Here is a 26,998-nt window from a genome sequence, read left to right as displayed (position 1 = left end):
ACCTGTGGGATAGCATGAGAGCAGTATATCAGTCGGCCATGCAGTGGTTACCTGTGGGATAGCATGAGAGCAGTATATCAGTCAGCCATGCAGTGGTTACCTGTGGGATAGTATGAGAGCAGTATATCAGTCAGCCATGCAGTGGTTACCTGTGGGATAGCATGAGAGCAGTATATCAGTCAGCCATGCAGTGGTTACCTGTGGGATAGCATGAGAGCAGTATAACAGTCAGCCATGCAGTGGTTACCTGTGGGATAGCATGAGAGCAGTATATCAGTCAGCCATGCAGTGGTTACCTGTGGGATAGCATGAGAGCAGTATATCAGTCAGCCATGCAGTGGTTACCTGTGGGATAGCATGAGAGCAGTATATCAGTCAGCCATGCAGTGGTTACCTGTGGGATAGCATGAGAGCAGTATATCAGTCGGCCATGCAGTGGTTACCTGTGGGATAGCTCGAGAGCAGCTCCTCCACGTGTACAGCATCACAGCATACTCCTGGCCCTCCTCCAGCATCTCATTCTAAAGGAAGACATTTAAAAGGCTCTCAAACACAATACAGCTACTAGCCTCTCTGAGGTTCCTGAGGTACAATACAGATACTAGCCTCTCTCTCTGAGGTTCCTGGGGTACAATACAGATACTAGCCTCTCTCTAAGAGGTTCCTGAGGTACAATACAGATACTAGCCTCTCTGAGGTTCCTGAGGTACAATATAGATATTAGCCTCTCTCTCTGAGATTCCTGAGGTACAATATAGATATTAGCCTCTCTCTCTCTAAGGTTCCTGAGGTACAATACAGCAACTAGCCTCTCTGAGGTTGCTGAGGTACAATACAGATACTAGCCTCTCTCTCGAAGGTTCCTGAGGTACAATACAGATACTAGCCTCTCTCTCTGAGGTTCCTGAGGTACAATATAGATATTAGCCTCTCTCTCTGAGGTTCCTGAGGTACAATACAGATACTAGCCTCTCTCAGAGGTTGGTGAGGTACAATACAGCTACTAGCCTCTCTGAGGTTCCTGAGGTACAATACAGATACTAGCCTCTCTCAGAGGTTCCTGAGGTACAATACAGATACTAGCCTCTCTCTCTGAGGTTCCTGAGGTACAATATAGATATTAGCCTCTCTCTCTGAGGTTCCTGAGGTACAATACAGATACTAGCCTCTCTCAGAGGTTGCTGAGGTACAATACAGCTACTAGCCTCTCTCTCTCTCTGAGGTTCCTGAGGTACAATACAGATACTAGCCTCTCTCAGAGGTTGCTGAGGTACAATACAGCTACTAGCCTCTCTCTCTCTCTGAGGTTCCTGAGGTACAATACAGATACTAGCCTCTCTCTCTGAGGTACAATACAGATACTAGCCTCTCTCTCTGAGGTACAATACAGATACTAGCCTCTCTCTCTGAGGTACAATACAGATACTAGCCTCTCTCTCATAGGTTCCTGAGGTATTGTAGTGCTTCAGTGCATTCAGAGCAGCCTTGGTCCCTGGTTGGTTGGCTGGCTGCATACAAAGTGCTGTTTGATAGAGCCTTGGCAGGTGGACAGGCGCTCTACAACATCAATTACCCCTCACTAATTGAGCACAAAGAACCACTATTCACCACTATTCCCCTACTAAAGCAGACATGTCACAGTGCAGCAGAGAGACCTGGTATGTGTGGCACCCAAATGGCACCCCATTCCCTATATAGTGCACTACTTTAGACCAGAGCCCTATTCCCTATATAGTGCACTACTTTAGACCAGAGCCCTATTCCCTATATAGTGCACTACTTTAGACCAGAGCCCTATTCCCTATATAGTGCACTACTTTAGACCAGAGCCCTATTCCCTATATGGTGCACTACTTTAGACCAGAGCCCTATTCCCTATATAGTGCACTACTTTAGACCAGAGCCCTATTCTTTATATAGTGCACTACTTTAGACCAGAGCCCTATTCCCTATATAGTGCACTACTTTAGACCAGAGCCCTATTCCCTATATAGTGCACTACTTTAGACCAGAGCCCTAGTCCCTATGTAGTGCACTACTTTAGACCAGAGCCCTATTCCCTATATAGTGCACTACATTAGACCAGAGCCCTATTCCCTATATAGTGCACTACTTTAGACCAGAGCCCTATTCTTTATATAGTGCACTACTTTAGACCAGAGCCCTATTCCCTATATAGTGCACTACATTAGACCAGAGCCCTATTCGCTATATAGTGCACTACTTTAGACCAGAGCCCTATTCCCTATATAGTGCACTACTTTAGACCAGAGCCCTAGTCCCTATGTAGTGCACTACTTTAGACCAGAGCCCTATTCCCTATATAGTGCACTACATTAGACCAGAGCCCTATTCCCTATATAGTGCACTACTTTAGACCAGAGCCCTAGTCCCTATATAGTGCACTACTTTAGACAAGAGCCCTATTCCCTATATAGTGCACTACTTTAGACCAGAGCCCTATTCCCTATATAGTGCACTACTTTAGACCAGAGCCCTATTCCCTATATAGTGTACTACTTTAGACCAGAGCCCTATTCCCTATATAGTGCACTACTTTAGACCAGAGCCCTATTCCCTATATAGTGCACTACATTAGACCAGAGCCCTATTCCCTATATAGTGCACTACTTTAGACAAGAGCCCTATTCCCTATATAGTGGACTACTTTAGACCAGAGCCCTATTCCCTATATAGTGCACTACTTTAGACAAGAGCCCTATTCCCTATATAGTGCACTACTTTAGACCAGAGCCCTATTCCCTATATAGTGCACTACTTTAGACCAGAGCCCTATTCCCTATATAGTGCACTACTTTAGACAAGAGCCCGATTCCCTATATAGTGCACTACTTTAGACCAGAGCCCTATTCCCTATATAGTGCACTACTTTAGACCAGAGCCCTATTCCCTATATAGTGCACTACATTAGACCAGAGCCCTATTCCCTATATAGTGCACTACTTTAGACAAGAGCCCGATTCCCTATATAGTGCACTACTTTAGACCAGAGCCCTATTCCCTATATAGTGCACTACTTTAGACCAGAGCCCTATTCCCTATATAGTGCACTACTTTAGACAAGAGTCCTATTCCCTATATAGTGCACTACATTAGACCAGAGCCCTATTCCCTATATAGTGCACTACTTTAGACAAGAGCCCTATTCCCTATATAGTGCACTACATTAGACCAGAGCCCTATTCCCTATATAGTACACTACTTTAGACAAGAGCCCTATTCCCTATATAGTGCACTACATTAGACCAGAGCCCTATTCCCTATATAGTGCACTACTTTAGACCAGAGCCCTATTCCCTATATAGTGCACTACTTTAGACCAGAGCCCTATTCCCTATATAGTGCACTACTTTAGACCAGAGCCATAGGGGTCTATATAGTGAATAGGGTGCCATTTGTGATGCAACCCAAGAGCTTGGCCCGGGTCCTCGTTCCTGTCACAGGGACACAGCCAAGTCTCCTCAGCCTTATTTCACCCATATAAACCCTAATAAATCCTTATTCACCCTATAAACCATCCCACCAGCTCTCTCTCTCTCTAACTCTACCCCTCTCTTTTGTCCCTGTTCGGGGGACTAAGTTTCCCACATGAAGTATCAACAGACTAGAGAATTTAGAGGAAGTTCATGAACGGAGTTTATTCATTCCAAAAGGCATAACGAATACTTTTTCAATCTATTCATGAGGCTACACATGGCAATTGGTACTTACCACGCCAGAGTGGACGGTGGCCTGCTCGATGTGTCTGGAAACTGGTACTTACCACACCAGAGTGGACGGTGGCCTGCTCGATGTGTCTGGAAACTGGTACTTACCACGCCAGAGTGGACGGTGGCCTGCTCGATGTGTCTGGAAACTGGTACTTACCATGCTAGAGTGGACGGTGGCCTGCTCGATGTGTCTGGAAACTGGTACTTACCATGCTAGAGTGGACGGTGGCCTGCTCGATATATCTGGCGATCCCCGTCACAAAGGCATTACGGTCCTCGAAGTTGGTGTTGAAGTTGGGCTGCAAAGAGATGGGATGTTAGATTGGAATCAAAGGAAGACTAACAGTTTGCTCTGTGCGCACAGACACGGTGCAAATGAATACTGTAATTACCTGGTCTGAGAACAGTTCTTACCTGGTACATGAGGGAGCAGGGCAGGGGCTCAATGCAGGGCTGCTGGTCTGGGAGAGGCAGCTCCTCCAAAAGGTCCACATTGGACAGAGCATCCTCCAGGGTCACCGTGGACGCCATGCTGCTGCAACAACACACAGATATAGGAGTTAGAGATATGATGCTGCAACAACACACAGATATAGGAGTTAGAGATATTATGCTGCAACAACAGACAGATATAGGAGTTAGAGATATGATGCTGCAACAACACACAGATATAGGAGTTAGAGATATGATGCTGCAACAACACACAGATATAGGAGTTAGAGATATGATGCTGCAACAACACACAGATATAGGAGTTAGAGATATGATGCTGCAACAACACACAGATATAGGAGTTAGAGATATGATGCTGCAACAACGCACAGATATAGGAGTTAGAGATATGATGCTGCTGGAACACACAGATATAAGAGTTAGAGACATGATGCTGCTGGAACAACACACAGATATTTATAAAAACAATTATTTCACCTTTATTTAACCAGGTAGGCAAGTTGAGAACAAGTTGTCATTTACAACTGCGACCTGGCCAAGATAAAGCAAAGCAGTTCGACAGATACAACAACACAGAGTTACACATGGAGTAAAACAAACATACAGTCAATAATACATTATAAACAAGTCTATATACGATGTGAGCAAATGAGGTGAGATAAGGGAGGTGAAGGCAAAAAAGGCCATGGTGGCAAAGTAAGTACAATATAGCAAGTAAAACACTGGAATGGTAGATTTGCAATGGAAGAATGTGCAAAGTAGAAATACAAATAATGGGGTGCAAAGGAGCAAAATAAATTAATTAATTAAATACAGTAGGGAAAGAGGTAGTTGTTTGGGCTAAATTATAGGTGGGCTATGTACAGGTGCAGTAATCTGTGAGCTGCTCTGACAGTTGGTGCTTAAAGCTAGTAAGGGATATAAGTGTTTCCAGTTTCAGAGATTTTTGTAGTTCGTTCCAGTCATTGGCAGCAGAGAACTGTAAGGAGAGGCGGCCAAAGAAAAAATTGGTTTTGGGGGTGACTAGAGGGATATACCTGCTGGAGTGTGTGCTACAGGTGGGAGATGCTATGGTGACCAGCGTGCTGAGATAAAGGGGGACTTTACCTAGCAGGGTCTTGTAGATGACATGGAGCCAGTGGGTTTGGCGACGAGTATGAAGCGAGGGCCAGCCAACGAGAGCGTACAGGTCGCAATGGTGCGTAGTATATGGGGCTTTGGTGACAAAACGGATTGCACTGTGATAGACTGCATCCAATTTGTTGAGTAGGGTATTGGAGGCTATTTTGTAAATGACATCGCCAAAGTCGAGGATTGGTAGGATGATCAGTTTTACAAGGGTATGTTTGGCAGCATGAGTGAAGGATGCTTTGTTGCGAAATAGGAAGCCAATTCTAGATTTAACTTTGGATTCAGATGTTTGATATGGGTCTGGAAGGAGAGTTTACAGTCTAACCAGACACCTAAGTATTTGTAGTTGTCCACGTATTCTAAGTCAGAGCCGTCCAGAGTAGTGATGTTGGACAGGCGGGTAGGTGCAGGTAGCGATCGGTTGAAAAGCATGCATTTAGTTTTACTTGTATTTAAGAGCAATTGGAGGCCACGGAAGGAGAGTTGTATGGCATTGAAGCTTGCCTGGAGGGTTGTTAACACAGTGTCCAAAGAAAGGCCAGAAGTATACAGAATGGTGTCGTCTGCGTAGAGGTGGATCAGAGACTCACCAGCAGCAAGAGCGACCTCATTGATGTATACAGAGAAGAGAGTCGGTCCAAGAATTGAACCCTGTGGCACCCCCATAGAGACTGCCAGAGGTCCGGACAGCAGACCCTCCGATTTGACACACTGAACTCTATCAGAGAAGTAGTTGGTGAACCAGGCGAGGCAATCATTTGAGAAACCAAGGCTGTCGAGTCTGCCGATGAGGACCTGGTGATTGACAGAGTCGAAAGCCTTGGCCAGATCAATGAATACGGCTGCACAGTAATGTTTCTTATCAATGGCGGTTAAGATATCGTTTAGGACCTTGAGCGTGGCTGAGGTGCACCCATGACCAGCTCTGAAACCAGATTGCATAGCAGAGAAGGTATGGTGAGATTCGAAATGGTCAGTAATCTGTTTGTTGACTTGGCTTTCGAAGACCTTAGAAAGGCATGGTAGGATAGATATAGGTCTGTAGCAGTTTGGGTCAAGAGTGTCCCCCCCTTTGAAGAGGGGGATGACCGCAGCTGCTTTCCAATCTTTGGGAATCTCAGACAACACGAAAGAGAGGTTGAACAGGCTAATAATAGGGGTGGCAACAATTTCGGCAGATCATTTTAGAAAGAAAGGGTCCAGATTGTCTAGCCTGGCTGATTTGTAGAGGTCCAGATTTTGCAGCTCATTCAGAACATCAGCTGAACGGATTTTGGAGAAGGAGAAATGGGGAAGGCTTGGGCGAGTTGCTGTGGGGGGTGCAGTGCTGTTGACCGGGGTAGGAGTAGCCAGGTGGAAAGCATGGCCAGCCGTAGAAAAATGCTTATTGAAATTCTCAATTATGGTGGATTTATCAGTGGTGACAGTGTTACCTATCTTCAGTGCAGTGGGCAGCTGAGAGGAGGTGTTCTTATTCTCCATGGACTTTACAGTGTCCCAGAACTTTTTTGAGTTAGTGTTGAGGAGTTAGAGATATGATGCTGCAACAACACACAGATATAGGAGTTAGAGATATGATGCTGCAACAACACACAGATATAGGAGTTAGAGATATGATGCTGCTGGAACAACAAACAGATATAGGAGTTAGAGATATGATGCTGCTGGAACAAGACAGATATAGGAGTTAGAGATATGATGCTGCAACAACACACAGATATAGGAGTTAGAGATATGATGCTGCAACAACACACAGATATAGGAGTTAGAGATATGATGCTGCTGGAACAAAACAGATATAGGAGTTAGAGATATGATGCTGCTGGAACAACACACAGATATAGGAGTTAGAGATATGATGCTGCTGGAACAAAACAGATATAGGAGTTAGAGATATGATGCTGCAACAACACACAGATATAGGAGTTAGAGATATGATGCTGCAACAACACACAGATATAGGAGTTAGAGATATGATGCTGCTGGAACACACAGATATAAGAGTTAGAGATATTATGCTGCAACAACAGACAGATATAGGAGTTAGAGATATGATGCTGGAACAGACAGATATAGGAGTTAGAGATATGATGCTGCAACAACACACAGATATAGGAGTTAGAGATATGATGCTGCAACAACACACAGATATAGGAGTTAGAGACATGATGCTGCTGGAACAACACACAGATATAGGAGTTAGAGACATGATGCTGCTGGAACAACACACAGATATAGGAGTTAGAGATATGATGCTGCTGCAACAACACACAGATAAGACGGTCCCCAACCTATCGTGTTTTTGGTTTGTTTATTTGCAACTTATTGTTTTACTATTTTGTACATAATGTTGCAGTGACCGTCTCTTACGACCGAAAATAACTTCCAGGCATCAGGACTGTGATTACTCACCACGGACTAGCAGAATCCTTTTTTTCCTTTCACGACTCTGACGAGCCCGACGAGAAGGATAGATATACTGCTTTCTCGCGGAAGATTAAACTACCAACTGGACATTCAAAACTGTAATATCTTATGCTTCACGGAGTCGTGGCTGAACGATGACACTATCAACATACAGCTGGCTGGTTATACGATGTACCGGCAGGATAGAACAGTGGCCTCTGTTAAGACAAGTGGCGGCGGACTATGTATTTTTGTAAATAACAGCTGGTGCACGATATCTAAGGAAGTCTTGAGCTATTGCTCGCCTGAGGTAGAATAGCTAATGATATTCTGTAGACCAACTATCTACCGAGAGAGTTTTCATCTGTATTCTTCTATTTTTCGTAGCTGTTTACATACCACCACAGTCAGAGGTTGGCACTAAGACAGCATTGTATGAGCTGTATACCGGCATAAGCAAACAATAAACTGCTCATCCAGAGGCGGCACTCCTAGTAGCCGGGGACTTTAATGCAGGGAAACTTAAATCTGTTTTACCAAATTTCTATCAACATGTTAAATGTGCAACCAGAGGGAAAATAATTCTAGACCACCTTTACTTCACACACAGAGACGTGTACAAAGCTCTCCCTCACCCTCCATTTGACAAATCTGACCATAATTCTATCCTCCTGATTCCGGCTTACAAGCAAAAACTAAAGCAGGAAGCACCAGTGACTCGATCAATAAAAAAGTGATCAGATGAAGAAGATGCTAAACTACAGGACTGTTTTGCAGCACAGACTGGAATATGCTCCGGGATTCCTCCGATGGCATTGAGGAGTACACCACATCAGTCATTGGCATCATCAATAAGTGCATCGATGACGTCATCCCCACAGTAACCATACATACATACCCCAACCAGAAGTTATGGATTACAGGCAGAACCCACACTGAGCTAAAGGCTAGAGCTGCCACTTTTAAGGAGTGGGACTCCAACCTGGAAGCTTATAAGAAATCCCACTATGCCCTCCGAGGAAACATCAAACAGGCAAAGCGTCAATACAGGACTGAGATCGAATCGTACTACACCGGATCTGACGCTCATCGGATGTGGCAGGGCCTGCAAACCATTACAGACTACAAAGGGAAGCACAGCCGAGAGCTGCCCAGTGACAAGAGCCTATCAGACGAGCTAAACTACTTCCATGCTCGCTTTGAAGCAAATAACACTGTAACATGCATGAGAGCACCAGCTGTTCTCGGAAGACTATGTGATCACGCTCTCCGCAGCCGATGTGAGTAAGACTTTTAAACAGGTCAATATTCACAAGGCCGCAGGGCCAGGCAGATTACCAGGACGTGTACTGTGAGCATGCGCTGACCAACTGGTAAGTGTCTTCACTAACATTTTCAACCTGTCCCTGTCTGAGTCTGTAATATCAGCATGTTTTAAGCAGACCACCATAGTACCTGTGCCCAAGAACATTAAGGTAACCTGCCTAAATGACTACCGACACGTAGCACTCACGTCTTTAGCCATGAAGTGCTTCGAAAGGCTGGTCATGGCTCACATCAACACCATTATCTCAGAAACCCTAGACCCACTCCAATTTGCATACTGCCCCAACAGATCCATAGATGATGCAATCTCTATTGCACTCCACACTGCCCTTTCACACCTGGACAAAAGGAACACCTATGTGAGAATGCTCTTCATTGACTCCAGCTCAGGGTTCAACACCATAGTGCCCTCCAAGCTCATCACTAAGCTAAGGACCCTGGGACTAAACACCTCCCTCTGCAACTGGAACCTGGACTTCCTGATGGGCCACGCCCAAATGGTAAGGGTAGGTAACATCCGCCACGCTGATCCTCAACACAAGGGCCCCTCAGTGGTACATGCTCAGTCCCCTCCTGTACTCCATGTTCGCTCATGACTGCACGGCCAGGCACGACTCCAACACCATCATTAAATTTGCACACATGACACAACAGTGGTAGGCCTGATCACTGACAACGATGAGACAGCCTAAAGGGAGGAGGTCAGAGACCTGGCCGTGTGGTGCAAGGACAACAACCTCTCCCTCAATGTGATCAAGACAAAGGAGATGATTGTGGACTACAGGAGAAGGACGACCGAGCACGCCCCCATTCTCATCGATGGGGCTGTAGTGGAGCAGGTTGAGAGCTTCAAGTACCTTGGTGTCCACATCACCAACAAACTAACATGGTCCAAACACACCAAGACAGAAGAGGGCACGACAAACCCAATCCCCCCTAGGAGACTGAAAAGATTTGGCATAAATAATAATTTTGCACGCCCAATTTTTCAGTTTTTGATTTGTTAAAAAAAGTTTGAAATATCCAATAAATGTCGTTCCACTTCATGATTGTGTCCCACATGTTGTTGATTCTTCACAAAAAAATACCGTTTTATATCTTTATGTTTGAAGCCTGAAATGTGGCAAAAGGTCGCAAAGTTCAAGGGGGCCGAATACTTTCGCAAGGCACTGTACATGTAAAAATCGGCCGATTAGTACACCCTGTATATAGCCTCCACATTGATTCTGTACCCCTGTACATCGCCTCCACATTGACTCTGTACCAGTACCCCCTGCATATAGCCTCCACATTGACTCTGTACCGTAACACCCTGTATATAGCCTCCACATTGACTCTGTACCGTAATACCATGTGTATAGCCTCCACATTGACTCTGTACTGTAATACCATGTATATAGCCTCCATCTTGACTCTGTACCGTAATACCATGTATATAGCCTCCATTTTGACTCTAAGGTCTACTACACCTGTTGTATTCAGCATTTCACTGTAAGGTCTACTGCACCTGTTGTATTCAGCATTTCACTGTAAGGTCTACTACACCTGTTGTATCCAGCATTTCACTGTAAGGTCTACTACACCTGTTGTATTCAGCATTTCACTGTAGGGTCTACTACACCTGTTGTATTCAGCATTTCACTGTAAGGTCTACTACACCTGTTGTATTCAGCATTTCACTGTTAGGTCTACTACACCTGTTGTATTCAGCATTTCACTGTAAGGTCTACTACACCTGTTGTATTCAGCATTTCACTGTAAGATCTATCTATACCTGTTGTATTCAGCATTTCACTGTTAGGTCTACTACACCTGTTGTATTCAGCATTTCACTGTAAGGTCTACTACACCTGTTGTATTCAGCATTTCACCGTAAGGTCTACTACACCTGTTGTATTCAGCATTTCACTGTTAGGTCTACTACACCTGTTGTATTCAGCATTTCACTGTAAGGTCTACTATACCTGTTGTATTCAGCATTTCACTGTAAGGTCTACTACACCTGTTGTATATGGGGCATGTGACAAATAAAATGTAGATATATATATATTTTTATATATATATATATATATATATATATATATATATATATATATATATACATTTATATATATTTATATAAATGATAAGATAGTTCGACAGCCCTGTCTGTAAGCTTTCAAATGATATCAAACACAACCATGTATCTTTTCCAGTGATGAAGACATATCTCATGGCACAGTGGGGTAAATAGGTCCCCTTGATCTCTTGAATGTTTTAGCATTCAGGTCCAGAAAGTCACTTTCTGTGCACTTCTACAACGAGCAAATATATCTGGAAGGTTTCATTCAAATCAAAAGGGGTGCTGTCAAAAAGTGATTGAATTCAAATGGATTTACCCCCATAAGAGGCTTAACTGCCCTGGTACCAGGAATAGCCCTAGGAGGGGGAGAGCAAGCAGCACAGGAAACAGAGAGCCACAGCTAGCCCTAACTGAGACAGACAGGCTCTGTGGACACAGCTAGCCCTAACTGAGACAGACAGGCTCTGGGGACACAGCTAGCCCTAACTGAGACAGACAGGCTCTGGGGACACAGCTAGCCCTAACTGAGACAGACAGGCTCTGGGGACACAGCTAGCCCTAACTGAGACAGACAGACAGGCTCTGGGGACACAGCTAGCCCTAACTGAGACAGACAGACAGGCTCTGGGGACACAGCTAGCCCTAACTGAGACAGACAGACAGGCTCTGGGGACACAGCTAGCCCTAACTGAGACAGACAGGCTCTGTGGACACAGAGGACTCTGGTGTAAAGTACTGCACTATATAGGGAATAGGGTGCAGTTTGGAAAGCAGCCCCAGAGCAGAGTAAAGGCGTCCTCATGCTTCAGTTCAGCTGGCGACCTGAACGAATGTGCTTGCATACTAACTTAAAAGACCTTAGTTATATTGTTGTTTTTCAAGCTGTTTGTCCATTTTGAGACACCGTAGCCAAAATAGTCTGAATTAATCTAAGATAACTCAAGACATTTGCCATTCACTTAAAACTTTTTGCCAAGGAGATCTTAGTTGCTCAATTTTACATCTAACTAGTAATGCTTGGTTCAGTATTTCTCAATGAAAACATGTGCATGAAAATGAGCTGTCTCTCATTGAATGACAAATACTTAATTGAAGAATCCCCGTTGACCAATCACAGACGGAGGGGGGTGGACCTCCCACTATTGACTTGTCATCATAATGCACAAACTGTTTCGGCTGGGAAGCACGCCTTAACAGACAGGAACCGGAGTAAAGCTGGCTAGTTGGGTTAGATAGGACTCTCCCCATATAATAGAGAAAATAAGTCAAATGACTCATTCATATTCCTGTGCACGGAAGCAGAGACACGCAGTACTGCACTAGCAGGCCGTGGATTGTCTTAGGGTCAGGGTTAGGGTTAGGGTCAGGGTCAGGGTTAAGGTCAAGGTCAGGGTTAGGGTCAGATAAAGGCTCTGTTGGAAATAAACTTTCCTCTTACTCCCAAAGACTCTGGTTCTGGTGAAGCCGGGTCCTGGGTTATACTGCAGCTTGGTCTGGTTCTGGTGAAGCCGGGTCCTGGGTTATACTGCAGCTTGGTCTGGTTCTGGTGAAGCCGGGTCCTGGGTTATACTGCAGCTTGGTCTGGTTCTGGTGAAGCCGGGTCCTGGGTTATACTGCAGCTTGGTCTGGTTCTGGTGAAGCCGGGTCCTGGGTTATACTGCAGCTTGGTCTGGTTCTGGTGAAGCCGGGTCCTGGGTTATACTGCAGCTTGGTCTGGTTCTGGTGAAGCCGGGTCCTGGGTTATACTGCAGCTTGGTCTGGTTCTGGATTTGTTGTGGTGGTGGGTAGGATACATACTCTGCTTGTCTGTCCATTCATTTACAGGGGTTTCATACGGGTTATTTTGACAGCAGGAGTTTATTGTGATTTCACACCTTATATATTTCTGACATGGGGGTTCGTTCACTCTGACAAACTGCTAACTTATTGCAGCTGCGCAAGTTCTGTTCTACAGAAGTGACTGGAGATTGAATCCCCCGAGCTTAAAAGGTGAAAATCTGTCATTCTGCCCCTGAACGAGGCAGTTAACCCACCGTTCCTAGGCCGTCATTGAAAATAAGAAGGTGTTCTTAACTGACTTGCCTAGTTAAATAAAGATTAAATAAAGGTGTAAAAAAATATAAAAAAATGTTGATTTCCGATTGTTATGAAAACTTTAAATCGGCCCTAATTAATCGGCCATTCCGATTAATCGGTCAACCTCTAGTCCAGCTATACCAGGGCCCAGATATACCGGGGCCCAGATATACCGGGGCCCAGATATACCGGGGCTCAAATACACCGGGGCCCATATACACCGGGGCCCATATACACCGGGGTCCAGATATACCGGGGTCCAGATATACCGGGGTCCTGTCGGCCCCCTCCCCCATCTACAGATGCACTCTTTCACTTCTCCTAAAACAGCAACTCTCCCCCCTCTCTCTACTGCGCTTTGCCTGATCATACTAGGAAGGAAGTCGCTGAGCAAACACACAAACTGAGATCCTTGCTGGAGGGTCACTAAGACCTACTGCACAGCCCTTGTCAACACACATCAACAAAGACATTTAGTTCCATCATTTACCTAACAGAGATCTGGTTCAAATACATTCCACCCCTTTAACATCTAATTTTGCAGAGCAATGGGCATGACTTTAGTTCAGAAATAATCATAAAATGTTGACTTTGAAATCTCTATTCCTCAATATAACAGTCAATTATTTGGAGCACTGGTTTAACGTTGTCTTTTGTCATTGGTTGTCAGTCAACAACCATGATTTGTTTGAAAATGATTCCTGCCCGTTTGACTCGCCTCTATGAGACTGACTCCTGAAGTGCGGATATGTGTCTGATTCCTGCCCGTTTGACTCGCCTGTATGAGACTGACTCCTGAAGTGCGGATATACGTCTGATTCCTGCCCGTTTGACTCGCCTGTATGAGACTGACTCCTGAAGTGCGGATATACGTCTGATTCCTGCCCGTTTGACTCGCCTGTATGAGACTGACTCCTGAAGTGCGGATATACGTCTGATTCCTGCCCGTTTGATTCGCCTGTATGAGACTGACTCCTGAAGTGCGGATATACGTCTGATTCCTGCCCGTTTGATTCGCCTGTATGAGACTGACTCCTGAAGTGCGGATATGTGTCTGATTCCTGCCCGTTTGATTCGCCTGTATGAGACTGACTCCTGAAGTGCGGATATACGTCTGATTCCTGAGCAGGAGAGCAGCCTGTTGCGTGTGCCAAGATCCTAACTAGTCAGATTAGTCGCTCAGTAAATCGGGCCCACAGTAGAGCTTTAGACAAGGAATGTGCGGTTTATCTACATGCCTTTTCTTTCATGAATCAACACAATAAACACATACCTATTTATTTTTTGCCGTATAAATAAGATAAAACGCTACGTTTCTTGTGCACAAAACCCATAACTAATAAAACAAGGCGAATACACAAAAGACAACACCCATAAAGAAACATCCCAGAAAGTTTGAGGCGATAGATAACGTCAGTCACAACACGGTGTAAATGTCCCCAGCTGACTATAGTATAGTAACTACCTACTCACCCCAAGTTATTCTCCTGGGAATTTGGTCCTCTTGACCAAATTAAAAACCCTTCTAAAACTACTATTCACAATCTGGACGCTCCTGGAACGCAATTGTGGATGAAAAGCGAGGATATCCCAGTTTGTAGTCAGTGAAATCTTCTTCCCTTGTCAGTGTAACAGAGGCAGCAGGCGAGGATTTGTGCAGAGCAGGGAGTTTCTGTCCCACTGACCTGAACCAAAGAAAATGTTTTTCTTCTTTAGTATCATGGAATTCGTATATTTGTTTGTACTTGCTGCCACCTACTGTGCAGGAGTGTGTGGTTAATCAGGATACAGTTTGTGATACAATAATGAAAAGGGGGAAAGGAAAAATTACACTAATACAAATTACCAACATCGATATACCACTATTACATACCACCAACATCTATATACCACTATTACATACCACCAACCAACATCTATATACCACTATTACATACCACCATCTATATACCACTAACTATTACATACCACCAACTATATACCACTATTACACACCACCATCTATATACCACTATTACATACCACCAACATCTATATACCACTATTACATACCACCATCTATATACCAGTATTACATACCACCAACCAACATCTATATACCACTATTACATACCACCAACATCTATATACCACTATTACACACCACCATCTATATACCACTATTACATACCACCAACCACCATCTACATACCACTATTACGTACCACCACCATCTATATACCACTATTACATACCACCAACATCTATATACCACTATTACATACCACCAACATCTATATACCACTATTATGTACCACCAACATCTATATACCACTATTACATACCACCAACATCTATATACCACTATTATGTACCACCAACATCTATATACCACTATTACATACCACCAACCAACATCTATATACCACTATTACATACCACCATCTATATACCACTATTACATACCACCACCATCTATATACCACTATTACATACCACCAACATCTATATACCACTATTACATACCACCATCTATATACCATTATTACATACCACCATCTATATACCACTATTACATACCACCATCTATATACCACTATTACATACCACCATCTATATACCACTATTACATACCACCATCTATATACCACTATTACATACCACCATCTATATACCACTATTACATACCACCAACCAACATCTATATACCACTATTACATATCACCATCTATATATACCACTATTACATACCACCAACCAACATCTATATACCACTATTACATACCACCAACCAACATCTATATACCACTATTACATACCACCATCTATATACCACTATTACATACCACCAACCAACATCTATATACCACTATTACATATCACCATCTATATACCACTATTACATACCACCAACCAACATCTATATACCACTATTACATACCACCAACATCTATATACCACTATTACATACCACCATCTATATACCACTATTATGTACCACCAACATCTATATACCACTATTACATACCACCAACATCTATATACCACTATTATGTACCACCAACATCTATATACCACTATTACATACCACCAACCAACATCTATATACCACTATTACATACCACCATCTATATACCACTATTACATACCACCACCATCTATATACCACTATTACATACCACCAACATCTATATACCACTATTACATACCACCATCTATATACCATTATTACATACCACCATCTATATACCACTATTACATACCACCATCTATATACCACTATTACATACCACCATCTATATACCACTATTACATACCACCATCTATATACCACTATTACATACCACCATCTATATACCACTATTACATACCACCAACCAACATCTATATACCACTATTACATATCACCATCTATATATACCACTATTACATACCACCAACCAACATCTATATACCACTATTACATACCACCAACCAACATCTATATACCACTATTACATACCACCATCTATATACCACTATTACATACCACCAACCAACATCTATATACCACTATTACATATCACCATCTATATACCACTATTACATACCACCAACCAACATCTATATACCACTATTACATACCACCAACATCTATATACCACTATTACATACCACCATCTATATACCACTATTACATATCACCACCATCTATATACCACTATTACATACCACCAACATCTATATACCACTATTACACACCACCATCTATATACCACTATTACATACCACCAACATCTATATACCACTATTACATACCACCAACCAACATCTATATACCACTATTACATACCACCATCTATATACCACTATTACATACCACCAACCAACATCTATATACCACTATTACATACCACCAACCAACATCTATATACCACTATTACATACCACCATCTATATACCACTATTACATACCACCAACATCTATATACCACTATTACATACCACCAACCAACATCTATATACCACTATTACATACCACCATCTATATACCACTATTACATACCACCAACCAACATCTATATACCACTATTACATACCACCAACCAACATCTACATACCACTATTACGTACCACCACCATCTATATACCACTATTACACGCCACCATCTATATACCACTATTACATACCACCATCTATATACCACTATTACATACCACCATCTATATACCACTATTACATACCACCAACCAACATCTATATACCACTATTACATATCACCATCTATATATACCACTATTACATACCACCAACCAACATCTATATACCACTATTACATACCACCAACCAACATCTATATACCACTATTACATACCACCAACATCTATATACCACTATTACATACCACCACCATCTATATACCACTATTACACACCACCATCTATATACCACTATTACACACCACTATTACATACCACCAACCAACATCTATATACCACTATTACATACCACCATCTATATACCACTATTACATACCACCATCTATATACCACTATTACATACCAACATCTATATACCACTATTACATACCACCAACCAACATCTATATACCACTATTACATATCACCATCTATATACCACTATTACATACCACCAACCAACATCTATATACCACTATTACATACCACCAACCAACATCTATATACCACTATTACATACCACCAACCAACATCTATATACCACTATTACATACCACCAACATCTATATACCACTATTACATACCACCAACATCTATATACCACTATTACATACCACCATCTATATACCACTATTACATACCACCATCTATATACCACTATTACATACCACCAACCAACATCTATATACCACTATTACATATCACCATCTATATATACCACTATTACATACCACCAACCAACATCTAAATACCACTATTACATACCACCAACCAACATCTATATACCACTATTTATTTTATTTTTATTTTACCTTTATTTTACTAGAAAAGTCAGTTAAGAACAAATTCTTATTTTCAATGACGGCCTAGGAACAGTGGGTTAACTGCCTGTTCAGGGGCAGAACGACAGATTTGTACCTTGTCAGCTCGGGGATTTGAACTTGCAACCTTTCGGTTACTAGTCCAATGCTCTAACCGCTAGGCTACCTTACCGCTAGGCTACCCTGCCGCCCCAAACATTACATACCACCATCTAGATACCACTATTACATATCACAATCTATATACCACTATTACATACCACAAACCAACATCTATATACCACTATTACATACCACCAACCAACATCTATATACCACTATTACATACCACCAACCATCATCTATATACCACTATTACATACCACCAACCAACATCTATATACCACTATTACATACCACCAACATCTATATACCACTATTACATACCACCAACCAACATCTATATACCACTATTACATACCACCAACATCTATATACCACTATTACATACCACCAACATCTATATACCACTATTACATACCACCAACCAACATCTATATACCACTATTACATATCACCATCTATATACCACTATTACATACCACCAACCAACATCTATATACCACTATTACATACCACCAACCAACATCTATATACCACTATTACATACCACCATCTATATACCACTATTACATACCACCAACCAACATCTATATACCACTATTACATACCACCAACCAACATCTATATACCACTATTACATACCACCACCATCTATATACCACTATTACACACCATCATCTATATACCACTATTACATACCACCATCTATATACCACTATTACATACCACCACCATCTAACATCTATATACCACTATTACATACCACCAACCAACATCTATATACCACTATTACATACCACCAACCAACATCTATATACCACTATTACATACCACCAACATCTATATACCACTATTACATACCAACATCTATATACCACTATTACATACCACCATCTATATACCACTATTACATACCACCAACCAACATCTATATACCACTATTACATACCACCAACCAACATCTATATACCACTATTACATACCACAAACATCTATATACCACTATTACATACCACCAACATCTATATACCACTATTACATACCACCAACATCTATATACCACTATTAATACCACCGACATCTACATACCACTATTACATACCACCATCTATATACCACTATTAATACCACCAACTATGTACCACTATTACCCACCACCATCTAACATCTATACACCAATATTACACACCACCATATATATACCACTATTACACACCATCTATATACCACTATTAATACCACCAACTATATACCACTATTGCATACCACCATCTATATACCACTATTACATACCACCAACCAACATCTATATACCACTATTACATACCACCATCTATATACCACTATTACATACCACCAACCAACATCTATATACCACTATTACACACCACCATCTATATACCACTATTACATATCACCATCTATATACCACTATTACATACCACCAACCAACATCTATATACCACTATTACATACCACCAACATCTATATACCACTATTACATACCACCACCATCTATATACCACTATTACACACCACCATCTATACACCACTATTACATACCACCAACCAACATCTATATACCACTATTACATACCACCATCTATATACCACTATTACATACCACCAACCAACATCTATATACCACTATTACATACCACCAACCAACATCTATATACCACTATTACATACCACCAACCAACATCTATATACCACTATTACATACCACCATCTATATACCACTATTACATACCACCAACCAACATCTATATACCACTATTACATACCACCATCTATATACCACTATTACATACCACCAACCAACATCTATATACCACTATTACATATCACCATCTATATACCACTATTACATACCACCAACCAACATCTATATACCACTATTACATACCACCAACATCTATATACCACTATTACATACCACCACCATCTATATACCACTATTACACACCACCATCTATATACCACTATTACACACCACTATTACATACCACCAACCAACATCTATATACCACTATTACATACCACCATCTATATACCACTATTACATACCACCAACCAACATCTATATACCACTATTACATACCACCAACCAACATCTATATACCACTATTACATACCACCAACCAACATCTATATACCACTATTACATACCACCAACCAACATCTATATACCACTATTACATACCACCATCTATATACCACTATTACATACCACCATCTATATACCACTATTACATACCACCATCTATATACCACTATTACATACCAACATCTATATACCACTATTACATACCACCAACCAACATCTATATACCACTATTACATACCACCAACATCTATATACCACTATTACATACCACCAACATCTATATACCACTATTACATACCACCAACCAACATCTAAATACCACTATTACATACCACCAACCAACATCTATATACCACTATTTATTTTATTTTTATTTTACCTTTATTTTACTAGAAAAGTCAGTTAAGAACAAATTCTTATTTTCAATGACGGCCTAGGAACAGTGGGTTAACTGCCTGTTCAGGGGCAGAACGACAGATTTGTACCTTGTCAGCTCGGGGATTTGAACTTGCAACCTTTCGGTTACTAGTCCAATGCTCTAACCGCTAGGCTACCCTACCGCTAGGCTACCCTGCCGCCCCAAACATTACATACCACCATCTAGATACCACTATTACATACCACCAACCAACATCTATATACCACTATTACATATCACCATCTATATACCACTATTACATACCACCATCTATATACCACTATTACACACCACCATCTATATACCACTATTACACACCACCATCTATATACCACTATTACATACCACCATCTATATACCACTATTACACACCACCATCTATATACCACTATTACATACCACCACCATCTAACATCTATATACCACTATTACACACCACCATCTATATACCACTATTACATACCACCATCTATATACCACTATTACATACCACCATCTATATACCACTATTACACACCACCATCTATATACCACTATTACATACCACCATCTATATACCACTATTACACACCACCATCTATATACCACTATTACACACCACCATCTATATACCACTATTACATACCACCATCTATATACCACTATTACACACCACCATCTATATACCACTATTACACACCACCATCTATATACCACTATTACACACCACCATCTATATACCACTATTACATACCATCTATATACCACTATTACATACCACCAATCATCATCTATATACCACTATTACATACCACCAATCATCATCTATATACCACTATTACATACCACCAACCAACATCTATATACCACTATTACATACCACCATCTATATACCACTATTACATACCACCAACCATCATCTATATACCACTATTACATACCACCAACCAACATCTATATACCACTATTACATACCACCACCATCTATATACCACTATTACATACCACCAACATCTATATACCACTATTACATACCACCAACCAACATCTATATACCACTATTACATACCACCACCATCTATATACCACTATTACACACCACCATCTATATACCACTATTACATACCACCATCTATATACCACTATTACATACCACCAACCAACATCTATATACCACTATTACATACCACCAACCAACATCTATATACCACTATTACATACCACCACCATCTATATACCATTATTACATACCACCAACCAACATCTATATACCACTATTACATACCACCACCATCTATATACCACTATTACATACCACCAACCAACATCTATATACCACTATTACATACCACCACCATCTATATACCATTATTACATACCACCAACCAACATCTATATACCACTATTACATACCACCAACCAACATCTATATACCACTATTACATACCACCATCTATATACTACTATTACATACCACCAACCAACATCTATATACCACTATTACATACCACCACCATCTATATACCACTATTACACACCATCATCTATATACCACTATTACATACCACCATCTATATACCACTATTACATACCACCACCATCTAACATCTATATACCACTATTACATACCACCAACCAACATCTATATACCACTATTACATACCACCAACCAACATCTATATACCACTATTACATACCACCATCTATATACCACTATTACATACCACCAACCAACATCTATATACCACTATTACATACCACCAACATCTATATACCACTATTACATACCAACATCTATATACCACTATTACATACCACCATCTATATACCACTATTACATACCACCAACCAACATCTATATACCACTATTACATACCACCAACCAACATCTATATACCACTATTACATACCACAAACATCTATATACCACTATTACATACCACCAACATCTATATACCACTATTACATACCACCAACATCTATATACCACTATTAATACCACCGACATCTACATACCACTATTACATACCACCATCTATATACCACTATTAATACCACCAACTATGTACCACTATTACCCACCACCATCTAACATCTATACACCAATATTACACACCACCATATATATACCACTATTACACACCATCTATATACCACTATTAATACCACCAACTATATACCACTATTACACACCACCATCTATATACCACTATTACATACCACCATCTATATACCACTATTAATACCACCAACTATATACCACTATTACATACCACCATCTATATACCACTATTACACACCATCTATATACCACTATTACACACCACCATCTATATACCACTATTACACACCACCATCTATATACCACTATTACACACCACCATCTATATACCACTATTACATACCACCATCTATATACCACTATTACACACCATCTATATACCACTATTACATACCACCATCTATATACCACTATTAATACCACCATCTATATACCACTATTACACACCATCTATATACCACTATTACACACCATCTGTATACCACTATTACATACCACCATCTATATACCACTATTACACACCATCTATATACCACTATTACATACCACCATCTATATACCACTATTAATACCACCATCTATATACCACTATTACACACCACCAACTATATACCACTATTACATACCACCATCTATATACCACTATTACACACCACCATCTATATACCACTATTACACACCACCATCTATATACCACTATTACACACCACCATCTATATACCACTATTACACACCACCATCTATATACCACTATTACACACCACCATCTATATACCACTATTACACACCACCATCTATATACCACTATTACATACCACCATCTATATACCACTATTACACACCACCAACCACCATCTATATACCACTATTACACACCATCTATATACCACTATTACACACCATCTATATACCACTATTACATACCACCATCTATATACCACTATTAATACCACCAACTATATACCACTATTAATACCACCAACTGTACCACTGTTAGATAACACCAACTATAAAAATAACTACCATCAACTAGCATCTACAGTTGAAGTCAGAAATGTACATATTCTTATGTTGGAGCCATTAAAGCTTGTTTTTCAACCACTCCTCACATTTCTTGTTAACAAACTATAGTTTTGGCAAGTCGGTTAGGACATCTACTTTGTCATCTACAAGTCATTTTTCCAACAATTGTTTACAAAGAGATTATTTCACGTATAATTCACTGAATCACAATTCCAGTGTTCCAGAAGTGTGCATACACTAAGTTGAGTGTGCATACACTAAGTTGAGTGTGCATATTCTAAGTTGAGTGTGCATACACTAAGTTGAGTGTGCGTACACTAAGTTGAGTGTGCATATTCTAAGTTAAGTGTGCATATTCTAAATTGAGTGTGCATATTCTAAGTTAAGTGTGCATATTCTAAATTGAGTGTGCATATTCTAAATTGAGTGTGCATATTCTAAATTGAGTGTGCATATTCTAAGTTGAGTGTGCATATTCTAAGTTGAGTGTGCATATTCTAAGTTGAGTGTGCATTTAAACAGATTTGAAAATTCCAGAAAATGGTGTCATGGCTTTAGATATCAAGCCCTGACCTTAGTTATCTTAGTTTTCTTTATAATTTGGTTAGGTCAGGGTGTGACAAGGGTGGTTTGTGTGGTTTTGTATTGTCTAGGGGTTTTTGTATGTTTATGGGTTTACTTAGTCTATGTGTTTATATGTCTATGGTTGCCTAGATTGGTTCTCAATCAGAGGCAGCTGTTTATCGTTGTCTCTGATTGGGACCATATTTAGGTAGCCATATTCCTTGGATAGTTTGTGGGTTGTTATTCTGTGTTTAGTTGCCTGTTCTGCACTAGCCATATTGCTTCACTGTTCCTTGATCTTTTCAGTGTTCTCTCTTTAATTAAAGAGTTATGTTCGCTTACCACGCTGCGCCTTGGTCTCCTCATTACGACGACCGTGACATTAGAAGCTTCTGATAGGCTAATTGACATAATTTCTATAATTTAGTCCAAACAACTACCTCTCCCCCTACTGTATTTATTTATTTAGCTCCTTTGCACCCCATTATTTCTCTCTCTACTTTGCATATTCTTCCACTGCAAATCTACCAATCCAGTGTTTCACTTGCTATATTGTATTTACTTCGCCACCATGGCCTTTTTTTTTGCCTTTACCTCCCTGATCTCACCTCATTTGCTCACATTGTATATAGACTTGTTTATGCTGTACTATTGACTGTATGTTTGTAACTCCGTGTTGTTGTATGTGTCGAACTGCTATGCTTTATCTTGGCCAGGTCGCAGTTGTAAATGAGAACTTGTTCTCAACTTGCCTACCTGGTTAAATAAATAAGTAAAAATACAAATTTGAGCCAATTGGAGGTGTACCTGTGGATGTACTGTATTTCAAGGCCTACCTTCAAATTCAGTGCCTCTTTGCTTGACATCACGGGAAAATCTAAAGAAATTAGAATACAAATGGTAGACCTCCACAAGTCTGGTTCATCCTCGGGAGCAATTTCCAAATGCCTGAAGTTACCACGTTCATCTGTACAATAGTATGCACATATAAACACCATGGGACAATGCAGCTGTCATACTGCTCAGGAAGGAGACGCGTTCTGTCTCCTAGAGATGAACGTACTTTGATGCGAAAAGTGCAGATCAATCCCAGAACAACAGCAAAGGACCTTGTGAAGATGCTGGAGGAAACAGGTACAAAAGTATCTATATCCACTGTAAAACGAGTCCTATATTGACGTAACCTGAAAGGCCGCTCAGCAACATCTGCTAACCATGTATATGTGACCAATAACATCTGCTAACCATGTGTATGTGACCAATAACATCTGCTAACCATGTATATGTGACCAATAACATCTGCTAACCATGTGTATGTGACCAATAACATCTGCTGACCATGTGTATGTGACCAATAACATCTGCTAACCATGTGACCAATAACATCTGCTAACCATGTGACCAATAACATCTGCTGACCATGTGTATGTGACCAATAACATCTGCTAACCATGTGACCATTAACATCTGCTGACCATGTGTATGTGACCAATAACATCTGCTAACCATGTGACCAATAACATCTGCTGACCATGTGTGTGACCAATAACATCTGCTGACCATGTGTATGTGACCAATAGCATCTGCTAACCATGTGTATGTGACCAATAACATCTACTAACCATGTGTATGTGACCAATAACATCTGCTAACCATGTCTATGTGACCAATAACATCTACTAACCATGTGTATGTGACCAATAACATCTGCTAACCATGTCTATGTGACCAATAACATCTACTAACCATGTGTATGTGACCAATAACATCTGCTAACCATGTGTATGTGACCAATAACATCTGCTAACCATGTGTATGTGACCAATAACATCTGCTAACCATGTGTATGTGACCAATAACATCTGCTAACCATGTATGTGACCAATAACATCTGCTAACCATGTATATGACCAATAACATCTGCTGACCATGTGTAAGTGACCAATAACATCTGCTAACCATGTGTAAGTGACCAATAACATTTGCTAACCATGTGTATGTGACCAATAACATCTGCTAACCATGTGTATGTGACCAATAACATCTGCTAACCACGTGTATGTGACCAATAACATCTGCTAACCATGTGTATGTGACCAATAACATCTGCTAACCATGTGTATGTGACCAATAACATCTGCTAACCATGTGTATGTGACCAATAACATCTGCTAACCATGTGTATGTGACCAATAACATCTGCTAACCATGTGTATGTGACCAATAACATCTGCTAACCATGTGTATGTGACCAGTAACATTTGATTTGATTTAAAGCTGGATTCAAGCATTAAAGCAAATTACCCCAAAACAACTATTAGTTGTGCTTGTCATAAGGACTCATGCATTTGACCCGTTTTAGCATGGACATTGCCAATGAGGGCTTGCACCATTTTAAAGTTGTCAACTGGGTGGGGATTCTTAAGAGCTGCCAATAAAGAAAATGTACTACTTTAAAATGGAAATGGCCTCAATGGCACTGCCCATGCTGTGACATACTTAATGACATACAAAGATGAGTCCTGGGTCTCTTATTGCCTGTTCTCCATATGCATGTCTGCCCACTCATTGGCTAG

The 26,998-nt window shown here is 40.8% G+C and overlaps 1 protein-coding gene across 12 annotated transcripts in view; it reads right to left on the bottom strand.

The window, feature by feature from the left end:
• The window catches only part of cyfip1 (cytoplasmic FMR1 interacting protein 1), a 123,075-nt gene extending 108,170 nt beyond the window's left edge, over positions 1-14,905 (bottom strand). For 5 of the 12 annotated variants that reach the window (XM_090227467.1, XM_090229040.1, XM_090229091.1 and 2 more), the window contains exons 1-4: positions 14,659-14,899; positions 4,146-4,263; positions 3,941-4,030; positions 444-521 (exon numbers count right to left, since the gene is read on the bottom strand). In XM_090227467.1, the coding sequence (XP_090083593.1) occupies positions 444-521; positions 3,941-4,030; positions 4,146-4,262 (285 nt within the window). In that variant the 5' untranslated portion in view covers position 4,263; positions 14,659-14,899. Of the gene's footprint in view, positions 1-443; positions 522-3,940; positions 4,031-4,145; positions 4,267-4,661; positions 4,716-12,547; positions 12,908-14,658 lie in introns of those variants that run through there. The other 7 variants (XM_090228353.1, XM_090229301.1, XM_090227922.1 and 4 more) reach the window with 5 other exon arrangements.
• Positions 14,906-26,998: the final 12,093 nt, after the last annotated feature.

Source organism: Oncorhynchus mykiss, chromosome 1 (genome assembly GCF_057628025.1).
Source record: "Oncorhynchus mykiss isolate SJ-2025 chromosome 1, ASM5762802v1, whole genome shotgun sequence".
In the NCBI taxonomy this organism is placed as follows: domain Eukaryota; kingdom Metazoa; phylum Chordata; class Actinopteri; order Salmoniformes; family Salmonidae; genus Oncorhynchus; species Oncorhynchus mykiss.
Note: the sequence above shows the minus strand (reverse complement) of the source record. Positions and strands in the feature narration are given on the sequence as shown.